Source organism: Brassica napus, chromosome C9, assembly GCF_020379485.1.
Source record: "Brassica napus cultivar Da-Ae chromosome C9, Da-Ae, whole genome shotgun sequence".
NCBI lineage: Eukaryota > Viridiplantae > Streptophyta > Magnoliopsida > Brassicales > Brassicaceae > Brassica > Brassica napus.
The window spans coordinates 53,386,027-53,404,980 of record NC_063452.1 but is presented as its reverse complement, the minus strand read 5'-3'; the positions used below and the strand labels follow the sequence as shown (position 1 = coordinate 53,404,980).

At 33.7% G+C, this 18,954-nt stretch overlaps 1 protein-coding gene across 3 annotated transcripts; it reads left to right on the top strand.

Annotated features, from left to right (window-relative positions):
- Positions 1-3,730: 3,730 nt before the first annotated feature.
- Positions 3,731-17,298, top strand: LOC106421363 (L-ascorbate oxidase-like). 3 transcript variants are annotated; one of them, XM_022710542.2, is made up of 5 exons: positions 3,932-4,213; positions 4,597-4,689; positions 13,348-13,560; positions 13,953-14,168; positions 15,988-17,298. In XM_022710542.2, the coding sequence occupies exons 1-5, from the start codon at positions 3,947-3,949 to the stop codon at positions 16,948-16,950; spliced, it is 1,752 nt and encodes a 583-aa protein (XP_022566263.2). In that variant the 5' UTR covers positions 3,932-3,946; the 3' UTR covers positions 16,951-17,298. The 3 variants fall into 3 exon arrangements, with proteins under 3 accessions (XP_048623331.1, XP_022566263.2, XP_013717662.2); XM_013862208.3 differs by lacking the exons at positions 3,932-4,213; positions 4,597-4,689 and adding exons at positions 11,942-12,524; positions 13,177-13,269; XM_048767374.1 differs by lacking the exons at positions 13,348-13,560; positions 13,953-14,168; positions 15,988-17,298 and adding exons at positions 4,765-5,169; positions 6,534-7,794 and having other exon boundaries at positions 3,731-4,213.
- The last annotated feature ends 1,656 nt before the right edge of the window (positions 17,299-18,954 follow it).

The following is an 18,954-nucleotide window of genomic DNA, read 5'->3' as shown; positions in this document are numbered from 1 at the left end:
AAGGTCTTCTGGAAGAAAAAACCCTGGACGACTAACTGGACGACCTTATGGACGACTTAATGGAAAGTCGTCTGGAAGACTAATCACTGGACGACTTACATTGTGGTTTCGTATGGCCAGTTTCCTTGCATTTTGAGCATCTATAAACCCTGTGTTGCTTCCGGGGTTTGCGTCCTCTCATCCTGGATAGCTCCAACCAAGATTGCCATCTTGATTTCTTCTGTCTTCCCGGACCACGTTTTACTTCCGGAGGAAAGCATGTGCGTTCCTCAATTTGTTGTCCAACACAAGGATATATATTCTCTGAGTATCCTGCAAACAGAAAATCCTTTGAGTACACTGGACATACAAGTGTGGAGATATGCAAACCAACAGATGTTCCAGCAGCTATAGCATGAGAGCAAGGTATTTTCTCCACTGCATAGACACCACAATCACACTTTCCATGTTCCAAATCAACCACACAGTCCATTTTCCCACCTTTCACAAAGAATCGCCATCCATCAATTGGTTGTACCGTCATCGTATCCGCTATCTCCGATCGAACAGCAAGCAAGTATTCAACACCTCGACTATGTTGAGTTGGGAGACTCAAAGCATCTTCTCTCCTTTTCCAAAACCACTTTCCTAGCTTCTCCCTTATGAACTCCAACAGGAACTGAACCGGAAATCCTCTAGCTCGCTTCAGAGCGGAATTAATAGATTCAGCGATGTTGCTTGTCTTTATGTTGTACCTGTCCCCCTGACAATAAACCCTTGACCATAGGCTGACGTCGGCATTCTCCAAATACGTTGCAAGGTCCGGGTTTGCACTCCGTATCTCAGCCATGTACCGGTCAAAATCTGAAACCGTATGAGCATAAGCAGCACCTTTCACCAAGTACAAGAGATGTTTCCCTTTAAACTTTTTGACAATGTTTACTTGAAGGTGATAATAACATATTCCTCGGGTTGCCCAAGGAAACACCTTATCACACGCACTTTTAATGGCCGCGTGCCGGTCAGAGACTATCACCAGAGGCTGCTCATCAGATACACAACTAGCCAATTTTGTGAAAAACCATTCCCAAGAAGGTTCATCTTCAGCATCTACGATCCCAAAAGCCAATGGAAATATCTGAAAATTCCCATCTTGTGCGGCTGCAACTAACATAACACCTCCATATTTCCCACTTAGGTGAGTCCCATCCACCACAATGACCCTTCTCTGATACTTAAAACCTTTGATAGAAGCTCCAAAAGAGAGAAATAGATACTTAAATCTATTGATAGAATCAAGTTCTATAGCCGTGATAGAATCAGGATTTGCTAAGGAGATTTGCTCGAGATATGATGGCAGACGCGAATACCCATCTTCTGCTGATCCTCTCACCAATGTTTGTGCATATAAAAGTGCTCTGTATGAAGTGGTGTAATCAAGCGTCATGCCAAACATGTTCTTCATTGCATCAGTGATATGCTGCGGATTCAACCCATCAATGATTCCAACACGATCAATGAAAAGCCTACCAACATACTTCGGAGTACAGTGTCTCCGCTGAGCGAGTCGGTCTCCCGCTGAGCATGTATGTTTTTCCACATACTTTGTTACCCAAAACGTGTTTGTCCCATGTTTCACACTCGCTCTGACCTTCCATTGACAACCACTAACCAGACATGTTGTCACAAGGAGAGTTTTCGTTGACTTGTATATTCTGAAGGAGAACTTAAACCTCACTGCTGTCAACCGCAGCTCTGAAAGCAGTGCATCATTGGTAACAAAACTCTAGTTGACATAGATATTGTTACCATTCGATCTTCCTCCTTCAATCTTTTCGATATCTTCAAAACACATATCATCATCTTCCTCATCCTCATCTTCAACCTTTCCATAAACACTGCAATCCTCACCATTCTCATCCGCTTCAGCAACAATAGAGATACCAGCATCCTCCTCCCCATAGTCCTCCTCCCCATCATGATTTTCATCTTCAACCAAATCATCATCTTCAAAACATTCATCAGCTTCATCAGCTTCCCTGAACTCTGAAACCGTTTCCACCTTGCTACGGCTTGATACACAAAGCCGTACTCCATGCATTTTGGTTATCTCGAGCGAGTTTCGAACTTGTCTATCACTTGTAACATGAATAGGATGGGTGTCTGGAGCCTGCATCTTTTCTGCTGGTAATGAGTAGGTTATCTCCACAGATTCTGCGCTCATGTCCAGGTTATAATCTTCTTGAGCCATTGCAAGAAGTTCAGCATGTGTCGAACCTTTCCCCAAAAAAATGATTCTCGCTCCTTTGACATTATCAACCACAAAATCCCAACGGCAATCATTCAACAACCATTCTCCATACACTGCATGTAACTGACGCATCATCTACAAAAATTCAAAATAAAACACATTAGTAAACATAGAGAAAATGAAAGTTTACTAAACATTGACGCAGACGACATACCAGTAAGTCGTCTGGAAGACTTACCAATAAGTTATCCAAACAAGTCATTTTTGCAATTGAATTTTAAATAGGACGACTTACAAGTAAGTCGTCCATCTTTGTTTGTTAAAAAAAAAACCTAGACGACTTACTGGTAAGTTGTCTAGGATAAATGAGTTAGTTTTGCATTTGATCGAATTGCATCAGATATTTGACTTTTCCTGGACGACTTACCAGTAAGTCGTCTCAGAGAAAAAAAAAATTTCAATATTTTATTAAAGCTAGACGACTTATTTGTAAGTCTTCTCAGGTTAGTTTGCAATTCGAAAAAGAAACTTATATATTTAACTTTACCCAGACAACTTACTTTAAAGTCGTCCAGGAAGACGACGTACAAGAAAATCGTCCCAGATAAGCAAGGTTTGACCATAATCTAGGAAATAAATCTGGACGACTTTGCTTATCCTGGACGACTTTCAGGTAAGTCGTCTTACTTGACGACTTCCGCGTAAGTCGTCTGGGAAAAGTTAAATATTTAAGTTTTATTTTCCAATTGCAAAAGTAACCTGAGACGACTTACAGATAAGTCGTTCAGATTTAATAAAATATTGAAATTTTTGTTTTCCCGGAGACGACTTACTCGTAAGTCGTCCAGGAAAAGTCAAATATCTGATACAATTCGGTCAAATGCAAAACTAACTCATTTATCCTAGACGACTTATCAGTAAGTCGTCTAGGGTATTCTCTAGATTTTTTTTAACAAACAAAGATGACGACTTAAAAGTAAGTCGTCCGTTTGACCAGAAGACTTACCCGTAAGTCTTCTACAGCCAGACTACTTACGAGTAAGTCTTCTACACAAACAGATCTGGAAAAAATTTCAATTTCATACCTTAAACTAGTGAGATGACTTCCTTAGCACACAGAGTCTTCTCCAACCACCCAGAATCTCAAACGAAAGTAACCCACCAAGAATAGTATGCTTGAATGGCTCTATAAACCATAAAAAAAAAATTGAATCAAAAGCTTGAGTTTTTTGGATGAATATGGAGGCAAAGTGAAAGAGATGTTGTTTTTAGTTCATAACAAGTGATAAAGAGATAGTGTAAATCGATTTTAGGTGCAGTAAGAGCTTCAAATTGGTTGTTCATGGTGGTTGGGGTATTGATGACAATGGTAATCTTGTAATTACTTGAAGATGATGAGGATGAGAGAGTAAAAATGTCATTTTCGGAAGAAAAAAAATAAAAAAAAATTTGATGGCATTTTCATGAATATCATGAACTTGTGGGGTGAATAGGACAAAAGAAAAATTCAAGAAAAGTTTGGGTTAGTTTTAGGTTTGAATTTGAGTTTTGAGTCAATCTTCCAAAAAACCCATTTTTTTTTTTGAAAAAAAAAGAAAAGCATCCATTCCCTTTCTATATATACAACTACGAAAGATGTCATAAAAAGCAAGACAGTCTATTTAATATAACTCACACAATATATCCAGCTTACATAACCAAATAATAATAATTTCAATGTCGGTAATTGTGTGGTGGCTAGTCACGGCGGTTATGGTTGCGGCTCACTCGGCCTCCGCCGGATCCGCCGGAGTTGTAGAATTGTACTGGGAGGTCGAGAATCAATTCCGGTCTCCGGATTGTACAGAAGGCGTCGTTATTGCCATCAACGGTACGTTTCCAGGGCCAACGATTTATGCTAACGCCGGAGACACAGTCATCATTCACGTCAAAAATAAACTCTCCACCGAAAATGTTGTCATCCATTGGCACGGCATACGTCAGGTTGCTTATATAATTACTATTCCATATGTCATAGTATAATATAAGATATGTTATGTCTAAAATCACAAAAATTAAAAAAAAATTAAATATATAGATATAATATAAATTAAAAATTATTGAACTAATCGTATTAAATAACGATACAAATATATTTGGTTAAAAAATTCAATAAATCTAAAGTTAATATATAAATGTCAAAACATATATGTACTTTTGAAACACCAAAAAATTTCTAAAACATTATATATTAAGGAAGGGAGAGAATATATTTTTATAAAAAGTTATACTAGAATGAAGATTAGTTATATTATATACATAAATTTTTGTATAATCAAATTGTCAAAAAAGGGACATAACAACAATGAATTATGATTATGGAATAGAATGGCACTCCATGGTCAGATGGAGCAGCGGGTGTGACGCAATGTCCCATTAATCCTGGAGAGACTTTCACTTATAAATTCACTGTTGATAAGGTAAACAAAAGACATTTATTTCTCTTAAATAACTTTTACAAAAAGAGATATCGATAACGTTTTGTAAGGGTGCAGGCAGGAACACATTTCTACCACGGACACTACGGGATGCAGAGATCGGCTGGACTGTACGGGATGATGGTGGTGAGATCGCTCAAAGAGACTTTGCATTACGATAAATTCGAAGAGTTTAATCTGTTGCTCAGTGATTGGTGGCATCTAAGTAGTACCTTGCAAGAACTCTCTCTTTCTTCGAAGCCTATGCGTTGGATTGGGGAGCCTCAGAGTCTGTTGATCAACGGAAGAGGACAGTTCGATTGCTCACAAGCGGGGTATTTTAACGAGGGAGGCTTGAAAGAGTGTAACTTTACAAAAGATGATCCTTGCGCACCTACAACTCTAAGGGTCAAGCCTAATAAAGTATATCGCCTTCGGATCGCTAGCACCACTTCTCTTGCTTCCCTCAACTTAGCCGTTGAAGTAAGTTATTTTCTAACTAATTTATTTAGACATTTTTAAAATATAAATACTTCAAACAAATTTTGTAGCATACATGTTTATAAGACAAACTAATTAACATGTTTTTTTTTTCATTTGGATTAAAGGCAGTTCGAATATCTAAACAAATATAATATTATTTTTTTATCAATAAAAAGTTAAATAAATTAAAAACTGTTTATATTTTTAATTTTCAAAATGAGGTATGTATAGTCTTTGCAGTATTTTAAATATTTTTGTTTATACTAATTAGCTATTTTTTTAGAAACGCTAAACAAAAATGTTTTAAAATATTTTTTACGAGTGGACAAATAAACCGAATCTGGAAACCCGAGCTGAACCTGGCCCAATAATAAAGAGTCTGAATCGAACCAAATCCGACAAAAATACTGAATAGAACTTTGTTTTATGGTATTTCGGGTTATGAATTTTATCCGAGAACTGAACTCGACCTTGAATGGATATCCGAAAAAAAAACCAAAAATTTCAAAGTTCCAAAAGATATTTATACTAAACCCGAACTCAATTCCAAACAAGTATCCCAAATATTCTAAGATTTCATTGAATACCTAAAATAAGTATTTATTACATGAATAATTAATTCAAAACATAGCTTAATATATTTTGGTATTTGGTGGTTTTCCTTCTTTTATAAAGTCGAGTTTGTCGGGTTCGATGTATTTTTCACTTCGGTTTATTGGATATGATGTGTTTGCACATAGTTTTAAAGTTTTTTCTCTAATTTCATTGTCTTTACTCTCTAATTTTACTTATCGAAAATTACAGTAGAACCAAAAATAATCCTGACAAGAGCATTTTTCATTTCAATTTTTTGATTTTGGGTCTTTGTTTCTCATGATCTTTGTTTGGTTTTCGAGTTTAATTAAGTATAGAACAATATTTTGGAACCAAAAACTCAACTAAGATCTGAAACCCAAAATTATATTGGGTTCAACTGGTTTTTAGAAATATTATCAAACCTGACAAAACACGAACCAAAATTTTATAATATCCGAATAGAGATTAAATTCACAAACTCGAAAACCCGATTGAACCCGAACCGAAACATGATTTGTTCTCCAAATGCCAAGCCCTAGTATTTTTACTCGTAAATCATTTTAAATATTAAAATATATGTTAAAACTAAGTAAGAGTTTCTATCAATGATATAAAATTATGTAGAATAAAGCATTTCACTTTTATAAACTATTTTTCGTGACATTTGTATCATTTAGTACGAAGATTTGCCTTTGTAGTTAAATCATTATTTCAATTTGTGTGCAATATTTATCGATTTATACATGTATTAGAGATCACACGTGTGACATTAAATTGTTCCCATGCAGGGACACCAACTAGAGGTCGTTGAAGCCGACGGCAACTACGTCGCTCCGTTCACCGTCGACGACATTGACATCTATTCCGGCGAGACCTATTCCGTTCTTCTCCGAACACATAATCCATCTCCTCCTAGAAAGTACTGGATCTCAGTCGGCGTTCGTGGCCGGAAACCCAACACTCCTCAAGCACTCACCGTGTTGCACTATGCCGGTGCTTCTGAATCCGAACGCTTACCTTTTCCACCGCGGGAGACTCCAAGGTGGGACGACTACAACCGGAGCAAAAACTTCTCCAAGAAAATATTCGCCGCGAAAGGATATCCACCGCCACCTGAGAAATCAAACGCGCAGCTCTTCCTCCTCAACACTCAGAATCTCATGGAAGGCTACACAAAGTGGGCTATCAACAACCTCTCCTTATCCGTCCCGGCGACGCCGTACATCGGATCCATCAGATACGGGGTAAAACCGGAGTATTTAAAATTTCCGGGACCAGAGATCATAGAGAACTACGATATCGATAATCCTCCGGTGAATCCCAACACCACCGTAAGTAGCGGTATCTACAATCTCGCGATGGGGATGGTCGTGGACGTGATACTCCAAAACGCTAACGTTTTAGAAGGTAACGTCAGCGAGGTTCATCCGTGGCATCTCCACGGCCACGACTTTTGGATTTTGGGCTACGGCGAAGGGAAGTTTCGGCCAGGAGTCGACGACAAGAGGTATAATCTGACGAACGCGCCGTTACGGAATACGGTGGCGTTGTATCCGTACGGATGGACGGCGTTAAGATTTGTAACGGACAATCCTGGGGTTTGGTTTTTTCATTGTCACATTGAACCGCATTTGCATATGGGCATGGGTGTGGTTTTTGCCGAGGGAGTAGACCAGATCGCTAAGATGAATATACCGCGGGAGGCGCTAGGTTGTGGGTCAACCAGAGAAATGTTTATGAACCAGGGACGCCATTAGAAACCGGAGCTATAACCGGTGTTTTTCTAATACTACTAGTATTCGTACGAGTAGTATGCTTTTATGTGTTGTGTGTGTGTGTTTTACCTTGTATTGTTGTTAAATTATTTGGAGACAAAACTACGAATGTTTTGATTCATGATTTATCAACTCAAAAGGAATTAGTTACTTTTTTTTTTGTCAACTCAAAAGGAATTATTAGTCACTTGTTAGTAATATTATTTTTGTTTCGAGTTAAACGATGGAATTTATTTAAGAGTTATTCTTGGGTTCACCAACCAATAGAAAATTATCATTTTAAATCTAGTATCTTTTAATTAAGGAAACAAAATAACTTGGCAAACTATATTATCTTTTCAAAATAAAATTTAAAAATAAATAAAAATAATAAATAAAAAACGAATTCAAAAAAAAAATAATGTTGTCAACAAAACACTAAACCCTAAACTCTAATACTAAAACCTAAACTCAAATCCTAAACCCTAAATCCTTGGGTAAACCCTAAATCTTTGGGTAAACCCCTAAACCCTTGGAAAAATACTAAACATGTTGTCAACAAAACACTAAACCCTAAACCCTTGGGAAAACCTTAAACCCTTGGGTAAACCCTAAACCCTTAGGTAAACCCTAAACCCTTGGAAAAACACTAAACATTTGGATAAATTCTAAATTATAAATCTTAAACACTAAACTCTAAATCTTAAAAATAAATATTTTTTTTTTAAATAATCTTTTTTAGAACTATTGTTATTTTTATTTATTTAATTTTTTATTTTTTATTTTAAAAGCATAATATAATTTGGCAAGTTATTTTGCTTCCTTAATTAAAAGATACTAGATCTAAAATGACAACTTTCTATTGGTTGGTGAACCTTTTCATGCCCCTAAGGTGAACCCAAGAAAAATTCTAAATCTTTTCAGAAAATATACTTTTATGCCGACATTGTTCAACGTGCTGAGATTGGGGAAATGGGAAAGACAGTTGGCATTGCAGAACAAGTTATACACACGATGCGTGGATATAAAGTACTGTACAAAATCTAAAAGTTTTATTTTGATACGATCAGTTATGCTGGCGGAAACAAAAGAACAAAATTTAGGTCCACCTGGTGAACTTTTAAATTTACCACTCTTTTTATTATCAATCAAAATGTTACATAAATTAATAATAAAATATATTATTTTTTTAAAAAAAAATCTAAAATAATTGAAACAAAATAATGACGTTTATTTTAATGACGTTAACACCATTAACTAAACCCTAAATCTTAAATTTTAAACCCTAAACCTTAAATCTAAACCCTAAATCCTAAATTCTAAACTCATATTCTAAACCCTAAACCCAAACCCTATATCTTAAACCCAAATCCTAAACCCAAACCATAAACTCTAAACCCAAACCCTAGACCTTAAACTCAAATCCTGGATCCTAAACTCAAACCTAGACTCTAAACCCAAATCTTAAACCCTAAAGAAACAACATCAACATTAACCCAAACCTTCGGGATATAGGATTTGGGTTCAGGATTTACGATTTGAGTTTAGGGTGTAGGATGTAGGGATTAGGTTTGGATATATGATTTGAGTTTATAGTATATGATTCGGGTTTAGGATATAGAATTTGGGTTTAGGGTTTAGGGTTTACGGTTTGGGTTTAGGGATTAAGATTTGAATTTAGGATATAGGGTTTGGATTTAGGGCTTACGGTTTGGGTTTAGGGTTTAAGATTTGGGTTTAGGGTTTAGAGTATAGATTTAAAGTTTAGGGTTTAGTTAGTGGTGTTAGCATCATTAAAATTAACGTTATTATTTTTTCTCCATTATTTCAGATTTTTTAAAATAAAATTAATCTATTTTATTATTAATCTAGGTGGCATTATAATTGGTAACTAGGATAAGACCTGCGTCTTGCGCATGGTGAGTTTATTGTATATATTTTCGATAGTTTTTTTTATATATTTGATCATTTTATTTGTATACATAAAATATTTTTTGTTATTATTATATAATTTCTTTCCGATGGATCGGATTAATTATTATTAAAAATAATTGAACAAAACTACAATTAATACATCATGGGTTGATCGGATTGGACATTAAACAAATTATGACATAAAAATTTTATTTTTTCCATCGACCACATTTTTGTAAAAAGTGAACAGTATTGTTTTCACAGTTGAATTATTTTGACTTTTATCTTCCATATGGTTTTGAAAGCTTTCAAATCAACCATCGAATTGATACATGTCATTTTAATGTTTTTAGTCGTACACTTAAAGAAAACTTACATTTTTGTAATTTAAAGTCGTTTTAAAAAATTCAAAATATAACATATAAGAAAAAATATAACATATAAGAAAAATATAACATATAAGGTGTCTTCATTTTTGTATTTTAAAGTCATTTTAAGAAAAAAATATAACATATAAGGTTTCCTCTTTTTTTTTTTTTGAACTTCATATAAGGTTTCCTCATTTTTGTAATTTAAAGTCATTTTAAAAAATTCAAAATATAACATATAAGAAAAAATCTAATTTTTTTATTATATGGTTAATGCGATTGTTTATTTTTTTTAATAATATAAAATTAAACAAAATGAAGAATGATACAAAAATTGTTATCAAATCTTTATTATTCATAATCATTAATTGCCAAATATATGTAAATCATATTAGGTAATTTCGTATCTTTTATTTAGGGAAAGAATACACACTTCTTATATTTTAGGCTAATATAATATTCTCTAATGGACATAAAACAAATGATGACATAAAAACCTTATTTTTTCCTTCGAACACATTTTTGAAAAATTGAACAGTATTGTTTTCACAATTGAATTATTTTGACTTTTATCTTACATATGGTTTTGAAAGCTTTCAAATCAACCATCGAACTGATACATGTCATTTTAATATTTTTAGTCGTATACTTAAGAAAAACTTACATTTTTGTAATTTAAATTTTTTTTGTAATTTAAAGTCATTTTAAAAAATTCAAGATATAACATATAAGAAAAAATCTAACATATAAGAAAAATATAACATATAAGGTGTCCTCATTTTTGTATTTTAAAGTCGTTTTTAAAAAAATATAACATATAAAGTTTCCTCATTTTTGTAATTTAAAGTCATTTTAAAAAATTCAAAATATAATATATAAGAAAAAATCTAATTTTTTTATTATATGGTTAATGTGATTGTTTATTTTTTTAATAATATAAAATTAAACAAAAATGAAGAAGAATGCAAAAATTGTTATCAAATCTTTATTATTCATAATCACTAATTGTCATATATATGAAAATCATATTAGGTAATTCTGTAGCTTTTATTTAAGGAAAAAATACACACTTCTTATATTTTTGGTTAATATAATGTTCTCTGGTGGACATTAAACAAATTATGACATAAAAACCTAATTTTTTTCATCGAACACATTTTTGAAAAAAATAAACAGTATTGTTTCTACAGTTAAATTATTTTGACTTTTATCTTCCATATGGTTTTGAAAGCTTTTAAATCAACCATCTAATTGATACATGTCATTTTAATGTTTTTAGTCGTATATTTAAGGAAAACTTACATTTTTGTAATTTAAAGTCGTTTTAAAAAAATTCAAAATATAATATATAAGAAAATTCTAACATATAAGAAAAATATAACATATAAGGTGTCCTCATTTTTGTATTTTAAAGTCGCTTTAAAAAATATATAACATATAAGGTTTCCTCATTTTTGTAATTTAAAGTCATTTTAAAAAATTCAAAATATAACATATAAGAAAAAATCTAATTTTTTTATTATATGGTTAATGTGATTGTTTAATTTTTTAATAATATAAATTTAAACAAAAATGATGAAAAATGCAAAAATTATTATCAAATCTTTATTATTCATAATCATTAATTGCCATATATATGTAACTCATATTTGGTAATTCCGTAGTTTTTATTTAAGGAAAGAATACACACTTCCTATATTTTAGGTTAATATAATGTTCTCTAGTGTTATATAATTATGAAATAACGTGACACCATTAGATAAAACTATACTTTATATTAGATGCTTTAGAAATCTTTGAAATAGAATTTATAAGGTATTTAGAGTGTCACCTAGGATTTGGGTTTTTTTTAATTAATACAAAATGAAGTTTCTAATTTTTCAAATGCTTCTCAATTAATATATATGGGATAAGGAGGATGACTGAATTTAAAAGTTCACACTAGGGGTGACCCTAAGTCTTGTTCGAAACAAAATAAACAAAATAATTGTATAATTGTTTTTAGATATAAATATATACACAAGATCCAGACGGAGAATTAATTTTGACGTTTACCTAAATTAAAAAGCTTTTATGATAGTTAACTCCTTTTGTTTTTTTGTGGTTTTGATTAACTTCTTTGCATTATATGTCAAAACCTACCAAACGGTGAGACTGCTAGGTAAAGTTGCGTTATAAAGATTGTGAACATGATCTAATCTTCAAAGACAAATTCAACCGGTCACCCCTAAAAACATGTATCATGAGATCACCTACCATTCCGAATCTTCTTGAGATATTTTGATTGTTTACACGATCATAATTACGTCCATAAATCTTGTGCCCAAACGAAAATACCCAAAAGTAAAGAAAATTTGAATATACTTTTTTGACTAAAAACCCAAATTAATCAATGGTTTTGCTACCCACTATCTCTCCCCTCTTTCATCCTCATTTCCCACTATATATACATATATGATCAGCATACATCCTCATTCACATACATAAGCCAATAATGGGTGTGTGGTGGATAGTGGTGGTGACTATCTTGGCTCACACGGCGTCTGCCGCCGTGAGAGAGTATCATTGGGAGGTTGAGTACAAGTTCGGATTTCCCGACTGCAAAGAAGGTATGGTCATGGCCGTCAACGGCCAGTTTCCCGGTCCCACCATACACGCCCTCGCTGGAGACACCATCGTCGTCCATCTCACCAACAAACTCGCCACCGAAGGCCTTGTCATTCATTGGCATGGAATTCGTCAGGTTCTCTACTTTATTTTTTTAAAATAATAACTAGGAGATCCGAAACCATATTGAACTCTGAGGTTTAAACGTTATTAACAAATATAATTTTAGTTGAAAAAAGAAGCGTCCCGAATGGTTTTCTATATTTCATTTTCGAAATTCTGAAAGAAACGTATATTAAACAGTATATGAATGGAGATGGCACTGAGTGACCATCAGTCACCATTTTAACTAGTTCTAATCTTAAATTCCTTCTGTTTTTTCATACTCTAAGCATCAAATAATTGTTTCCATTGGTTTGTCGTTAGATGAGTAAAGAATAAAGGAATAGGTAAAGTTGCCGAAATAATGGTTAAGAAGCACATGCCATGCATGACTCCGTCTCTTCTTTATAGTATCACTACTTTTACGACTCTTCCTTCGGATGTTGGTTTCTTCTTTGGACTCTATTTATTGCCTTAAAATTATCACAGCAGTTACTAATTAAGTTTTGTACATTTTCCTACGAGATTCGGTTTAAAATTATTTTTATTCTGGCTTTTATGACACTAGTCAATTTCTTGTGATCTTTTCCATGCAAAATATTAAATCCATATTAAAAAAAACTTGAACTAGACTAAGATAATACAGTATATGCTAAAAAGTTGAATAACTTTTTTTTTGTAAACAGTTGGGAAGTCCATGGGCAGATGGAGCAGCTGGAGTTACTCAGTGTGCGATTACCCCTGGCGAGACTTTCACCTACAAATTCACTGTTGATAAGGCAACTTTTTTAATTTCAATAAAATATAAATAAGAATAAAGAATGTAGATTTATTTTGGGTAAAATGGCATGGTGCAGCCGGGAACACATTTCTACCATGGGCACTACGGCATGCAGAGATCAGCTGGGCTATACGGATCATTGATTATAGACGCAGCGAAAGGGAAGAGAGAGCCACTGAGATATGACGGAGAGTTTAATCTCTTGCTAAGCGATTGGTGGCATGAGAGTGTTCTCTCCCAGGAACTCGGTCTTTCTGCCAAACCTATGCGCTGGATCGGTGAAGCTCAGGTTACTTTATTTCTTCACTACTACTAGTCTTGTTTTTCATTGACTAAAAACGTTTTTAACTTTTAATTTAATTTTCTGAACTAAAAGAAAAAGATAGGTCCATATTCTTTTTTTTTCTAACTGTTTCTTTTTAGTAGTGGAGATTTGATTCAGACTTATTAAACCAATAGGGGGCGAGCAATAATAATTGCTTTTCTTGATTTCATATTTTTTCCAAAGCGAATTTTAGCTACTTTTATAATATCACAATCATTTTACGTATATTGCATGTGGCCACTAAAAAAGAGAGAAGCAATTATATGTTTCGTAGTCAAAAGTGAAATTATACTTTTTATCGGTTCTTTTTCTTAATAGAACAATTTTTGTTTTCTTATTTTTTGGGAAAATTGAAGAGCATATTGATCAATGGGAGAGGACAATTTAATTGTTCATTGGCGGCGCAATTCAGCAACGCGACGGCACAGTTCAGCAATACGTCGTTACCTATGTGCAAGTTTAAAAAAGGAGATCAATGCGCACCACAGAGACTACACGTGGAGCCTAACAAGACTTACCGAATCAGACTCGCCAGCTCCACCGGTCTTGCCTCCCTCAACTTTGCTGTTCAGGTTTTGATTATTTTTTTCTGTTTTACATTGAAAAGTTCATTTAAAAACAACCAAACATACTACATATTTTAAAAAAAAAATATTTGACATAATATTAAAGTGAATGGTAGAACATCTTTAAATTCCTATGAAGTATCTGACTACTTTAAATTGAGATGGTATTTTTTTGGAGGCAAAGTGATAGTCTTTAAATTCATTCTTCGGTTTCCTGAGCCCCACGGTGGTGCATGCCTGTATGGTGTAACATTTTAGACCACAAATATAATATAGTAGTATAACGTAATTTACAATTATATTTAGTTGTGCCCGTGTTGATACTTGATAGTTCCGTAGAGCTAGAGATTCTTGGTAACAGTGGTCTCGTCAATCAATGAGTAGGTAGATTGATTGACTTTTAGATTCAGACCCAACTCGTGTTCCATTCAGCTTATGCTAAACTGACAAAAGCTGTCATTCTGCCTTTTCCGTATATAGACATTTTTTTTTCAAAGTTATTTTTAAATCTATTCTATTAAAACAATATAATTATAGTCTAACTATTTTAATACAATTATTAAAACTTTTTATTAAAAAATATTATAAAAAAAAACACAAATACAACTAAAAAAAATACAAATTTAAAAATTCAATTTAAAAAAAAATGTAAAACAAAAAATATATCCTCTTTTTATTTAAAGTCTGGTGTGAATGAATCTAGAGAAAAAGACAAAAATAGCACTAAATCAAGTTTTTGTTCCCAAACTAGTATTCAAGTTCAAAAGTCACAAAAATATCACTTAATGTTTTTATCAAAAGTCACAAACTTAGGGTTTAGAGTTAAAGGGTGAGGTTTAGGATTTAGGGTTTAGGGTTTAGAATTTAGGGTTTAGGGTTTAGAGTTTAGGGTTTAGGGTTTAGTGTTTAGGGTTTAGAGTTTAAGGTTTAGGGTTTAGAGTTTAGGGTTTAGGGTTTAGAGTTGAGAAATGAGGTTTTGGGGATAAGATTTCAAATTTTGAAAAATAAAAAAATTAAAATTTTCAAAGGATAAACTTAGAAAGGTGCTATTTTGGTCATTTTAGTTTTTGAGTGCTATTTTTGTGATATAAACTTAGAAAGATGCTATTTTGGAGATTTGCCCTTGAATCTAGTTATAATTAAGAGAAAAAGACAAAAATAGCACTAAATCAAGTTTATGTTCCCAAACTAGCACTCAATGTCAAAAGTCACAAAAATAGCACTTAATGTTTTATCAAAAGTCACAAACTTAGGGTTTAGAGTTAAAGGGTGGGGTTTAGGATTTAGGGTTTAGGGTTTAGGGTTTAGAGTTTAGGGTTTAGGGTTTAGATTTTAGGGTTTAGGGTTTAGGGTTTATGGTTTATGGTTTAGGGTTTAGGGTTTAGGGTTTAGAGTTTAGGGTTTAAGGTTTAGGGTTTAGAGTTTAGAGTTTAGAGTTTAGAGTTTAGAGTTTAGAGTTTAGGGTTTAGGGTTTAGGGTTTAGAGTTGAAAAATGAGGTTTTGAGGATAAGATATCAAATTTTGAAAAATAAAAAAATTAAAATTTTCAAAGAATAAATTTAGAAATGTGCTATTTTGTTCATTTTAGTTTTTGAGTGCTATTTCTGTGATATAAACTTAGAAATGTGCTATTTTGGTGATTTGCCCTATAATTAATCGTCTTAGGTTCCTTTCGGCTTTTAAAATTAAATAATTTTAAACAATGGGCCTAATTACAAGTATTTTTAAGGAATGGGCCTAAGTATGGCTTCAAGAGTTTACTGTATTTTTTAATTTAGATGAATACGTTTTCGATCACACGAGTGTTGATTCTTCACACGTGCAGGGACACAAGCTAGTGGTGGTGGAGGCCGACGGCAACTACATCACACCGTTCACCACCAGCGATGTCGATATATATTCCGGCGAGACCTACTCCGTCCTCCTCACCACCGATCAAGACCCTTCCCAAAACTACTGGATCTCCGTCGGCGTTCGCGGCCGGAAACCAAAGACACCTCCAGCACTCACTGTCTTACACTACGTAACCGCCCCTTCTTCCCAACCCCCTTCCTCTCCGCCGCCGGAGACTCCGAGATGGAACGATTTCGATCGGAGCAAGAACTTCTCGAAGAAGATCTTCTCCGCGATGGGATCGCCACCGCCGCCGAGGAAATTCAGAAAACGGCTGATCCTCCTCAACACTCAGAACTTGATCGAGGGTGAAACCAAATGGGCTCTCAACAACGTCTCTCTCGTGGTTCCGGCGACGCCGTATCTCGGATCCGTCAAGTACAAACTGAGACGCGGATTCGATCGTAAGCCGCCGCCGCCGAATTTCCCGATGGATTACGACATCATGAATCCGCCGCGAAACCGTAACACCACGAAGGGAAACGGGATCTACGTTTTTCCGTTTAACGTAACCGCCGACGTGATTCTCCAAAACGCTAACGGCTTAGACGCAAACGCGAGCGAGATCCATCCGTGGCATCTCCACGGGCACGATTTTTGGGTTTTGGGTTACGGCGAAGGGAAGTTCCGTCCAGGAATTGATGAGAAGACGTATAATTTGAAAAATCCGCCGTTACGGAACACGGTGCCGTTGTATCCGTATGGATGGACGGCGTTGAGATTTGTAACGGACAATCCTGGGGTTTGGTTTTTTCATTGTCACATTGAACCGCATTTGCATATGGGTATGGGTGTGGTTTTCGCTGAGGGATTAAACCGGATTGGTAAGGTACCTGATGAGGCGTTAGGTTGCGGTTTAACCAAGCAATTTCTGATGAACCGGAATAACCCTTAGTACATTGCAATCAGTGATTTGTATTGTGGCGGCATTTGAGTCTGTTTTTTATTTTGGTTTGTGTACCGTCAGGTAGTAGACCTACTATTGGTTCTTGTTATTGGTATAGGTGTTGTTGAGACTAAACCGGATTGATGAGGTGGTTGAACCAAACATTTTTTTATAAACCGGAACAGTCTACTTCTGAAGGTTGTAATCAATGTGTTGTGGTGGCATTTGAGCTGCTTTTGTTTTTGGTGTGTGTGCCGTGTTATAAACCGAAGATTTGTTCATGTTATTAACATTCTGAAACTTTCAGTTTGTAAGATGTAATTTGTTTCATTATTAAACTCCACGAATGTTGAAACTTTTCAAGTATATTGGGGTTAAGGAAACACTACTCCGCTTGGGCCCTCGGTATCATATCAGCCTTTTTACATAACAGACGTAAAGATTGTTCACTTCGGTTCGGGTTAATTTTTTTTTGTTGGTTCGGTTGGATACGTTGTTCGACCTTTCAATGATCCAATTACCCGGTCTGATTCGGTTCTTGAGGCTATGGTGGCGTACAGTTCACTGACTTGCTTCTAGTTTCTATACATTGACAACCGTCGGCTAGTCCTTTTAGAGTTTTTATTGTTTCCGATACGTGGACACAACAAACATGTACTTTTACAAAGGCAAAGTGTCGAGTACTGTACTGTACAGTAGAAAGCGACAGTAAGAAAATCTTTATATCATTTGGATAATTTTGGTGACCGTTTGAAACATTTTGCGTCGAGGCATATAAGGCCAAAGCAAGGAGGTTATAAAACAATTCTCGAGTGGTCGTTAAGGTGTACGACAGATAGTTGCAAAAGGCACATTACTCTATAATAAACTCTGCTTAGTTAATGTACATAATAATGTATCAGAAGAAGAAAACGACGACGAGGGTTCCAATAGTTGTGAGAGTAGCCGACAGGAAAATCCCGGGAAACACGTTTCAGACAGTTTATAGAATCACTGCTGGCGATGGAAACGTGCTTCCGTGGCACTGGTGTACTTACCTATTGGCTCTATACATTACACCTCTCCCATTTTCTCCAATAAAACATTATATTTGATCAAAAAAAAAACATTATATTATTATGTTACAAATAAAAAAAATTAATAACATCATACTGGTATTGTTTTCTTTGATTTGAAATAAGGTCGCACCGTAGTTTATTATTGTACCATATACAGTATTTCCTTTGAAATTAAATAAAATATCATATTTAGATATTTAGTTGACATCTCTAAAGGATAACCATAAAATAAATGAAATTGTTTCCTGTTTCATTACCGACTCTCTCTAATCTAGCACTTTGACTGTTATACAAACAGTAGTATGTGATATGTATATCATATATCATCAATAACAGAGGGTGGTCAACCTTTCATAATTTATTAACCACTTAATACATGCGCCTTGCGAACATTATATATATATAAATTATTTTATGCATTATATGTTTTTAAAATATTATAAAATAATAACTTTATATTGAATAATTAAAAAATCAGTGTATACAATTAAATTGGTACGAACATATAAATAAATTTTATTAATCCAAACAATATTTTTTTTCTATTTGATATGATATATGATTAAATATAAAAGATATTAACATATATATATATATATATAGTCTATTTTTATATCAATATCTATTAAATAATGCTTTATCCTCATATGTTTTTTTTATCATTTGTATCTTTTATAGCAACAACTTCAAATTATTGATAACAAAATTTTCATTGTGAGATTAATAATTTTAGTAATTTATGATTTTTTAAAAATTAAGCTATCAATATTTGTTCAAAGCTTTTATCAAAAATAAATTGTTCAAAGTAAATTTATAAATTAAAATATTTATGTATTTTTATAGGATATATAGTTTAATTTAATATTATATATATATATATATATTTATATTTATATCTTTTAATCTTAATACTTATTAAATGAGACTTTTACTTATATGATTTTGTAGTTATTTG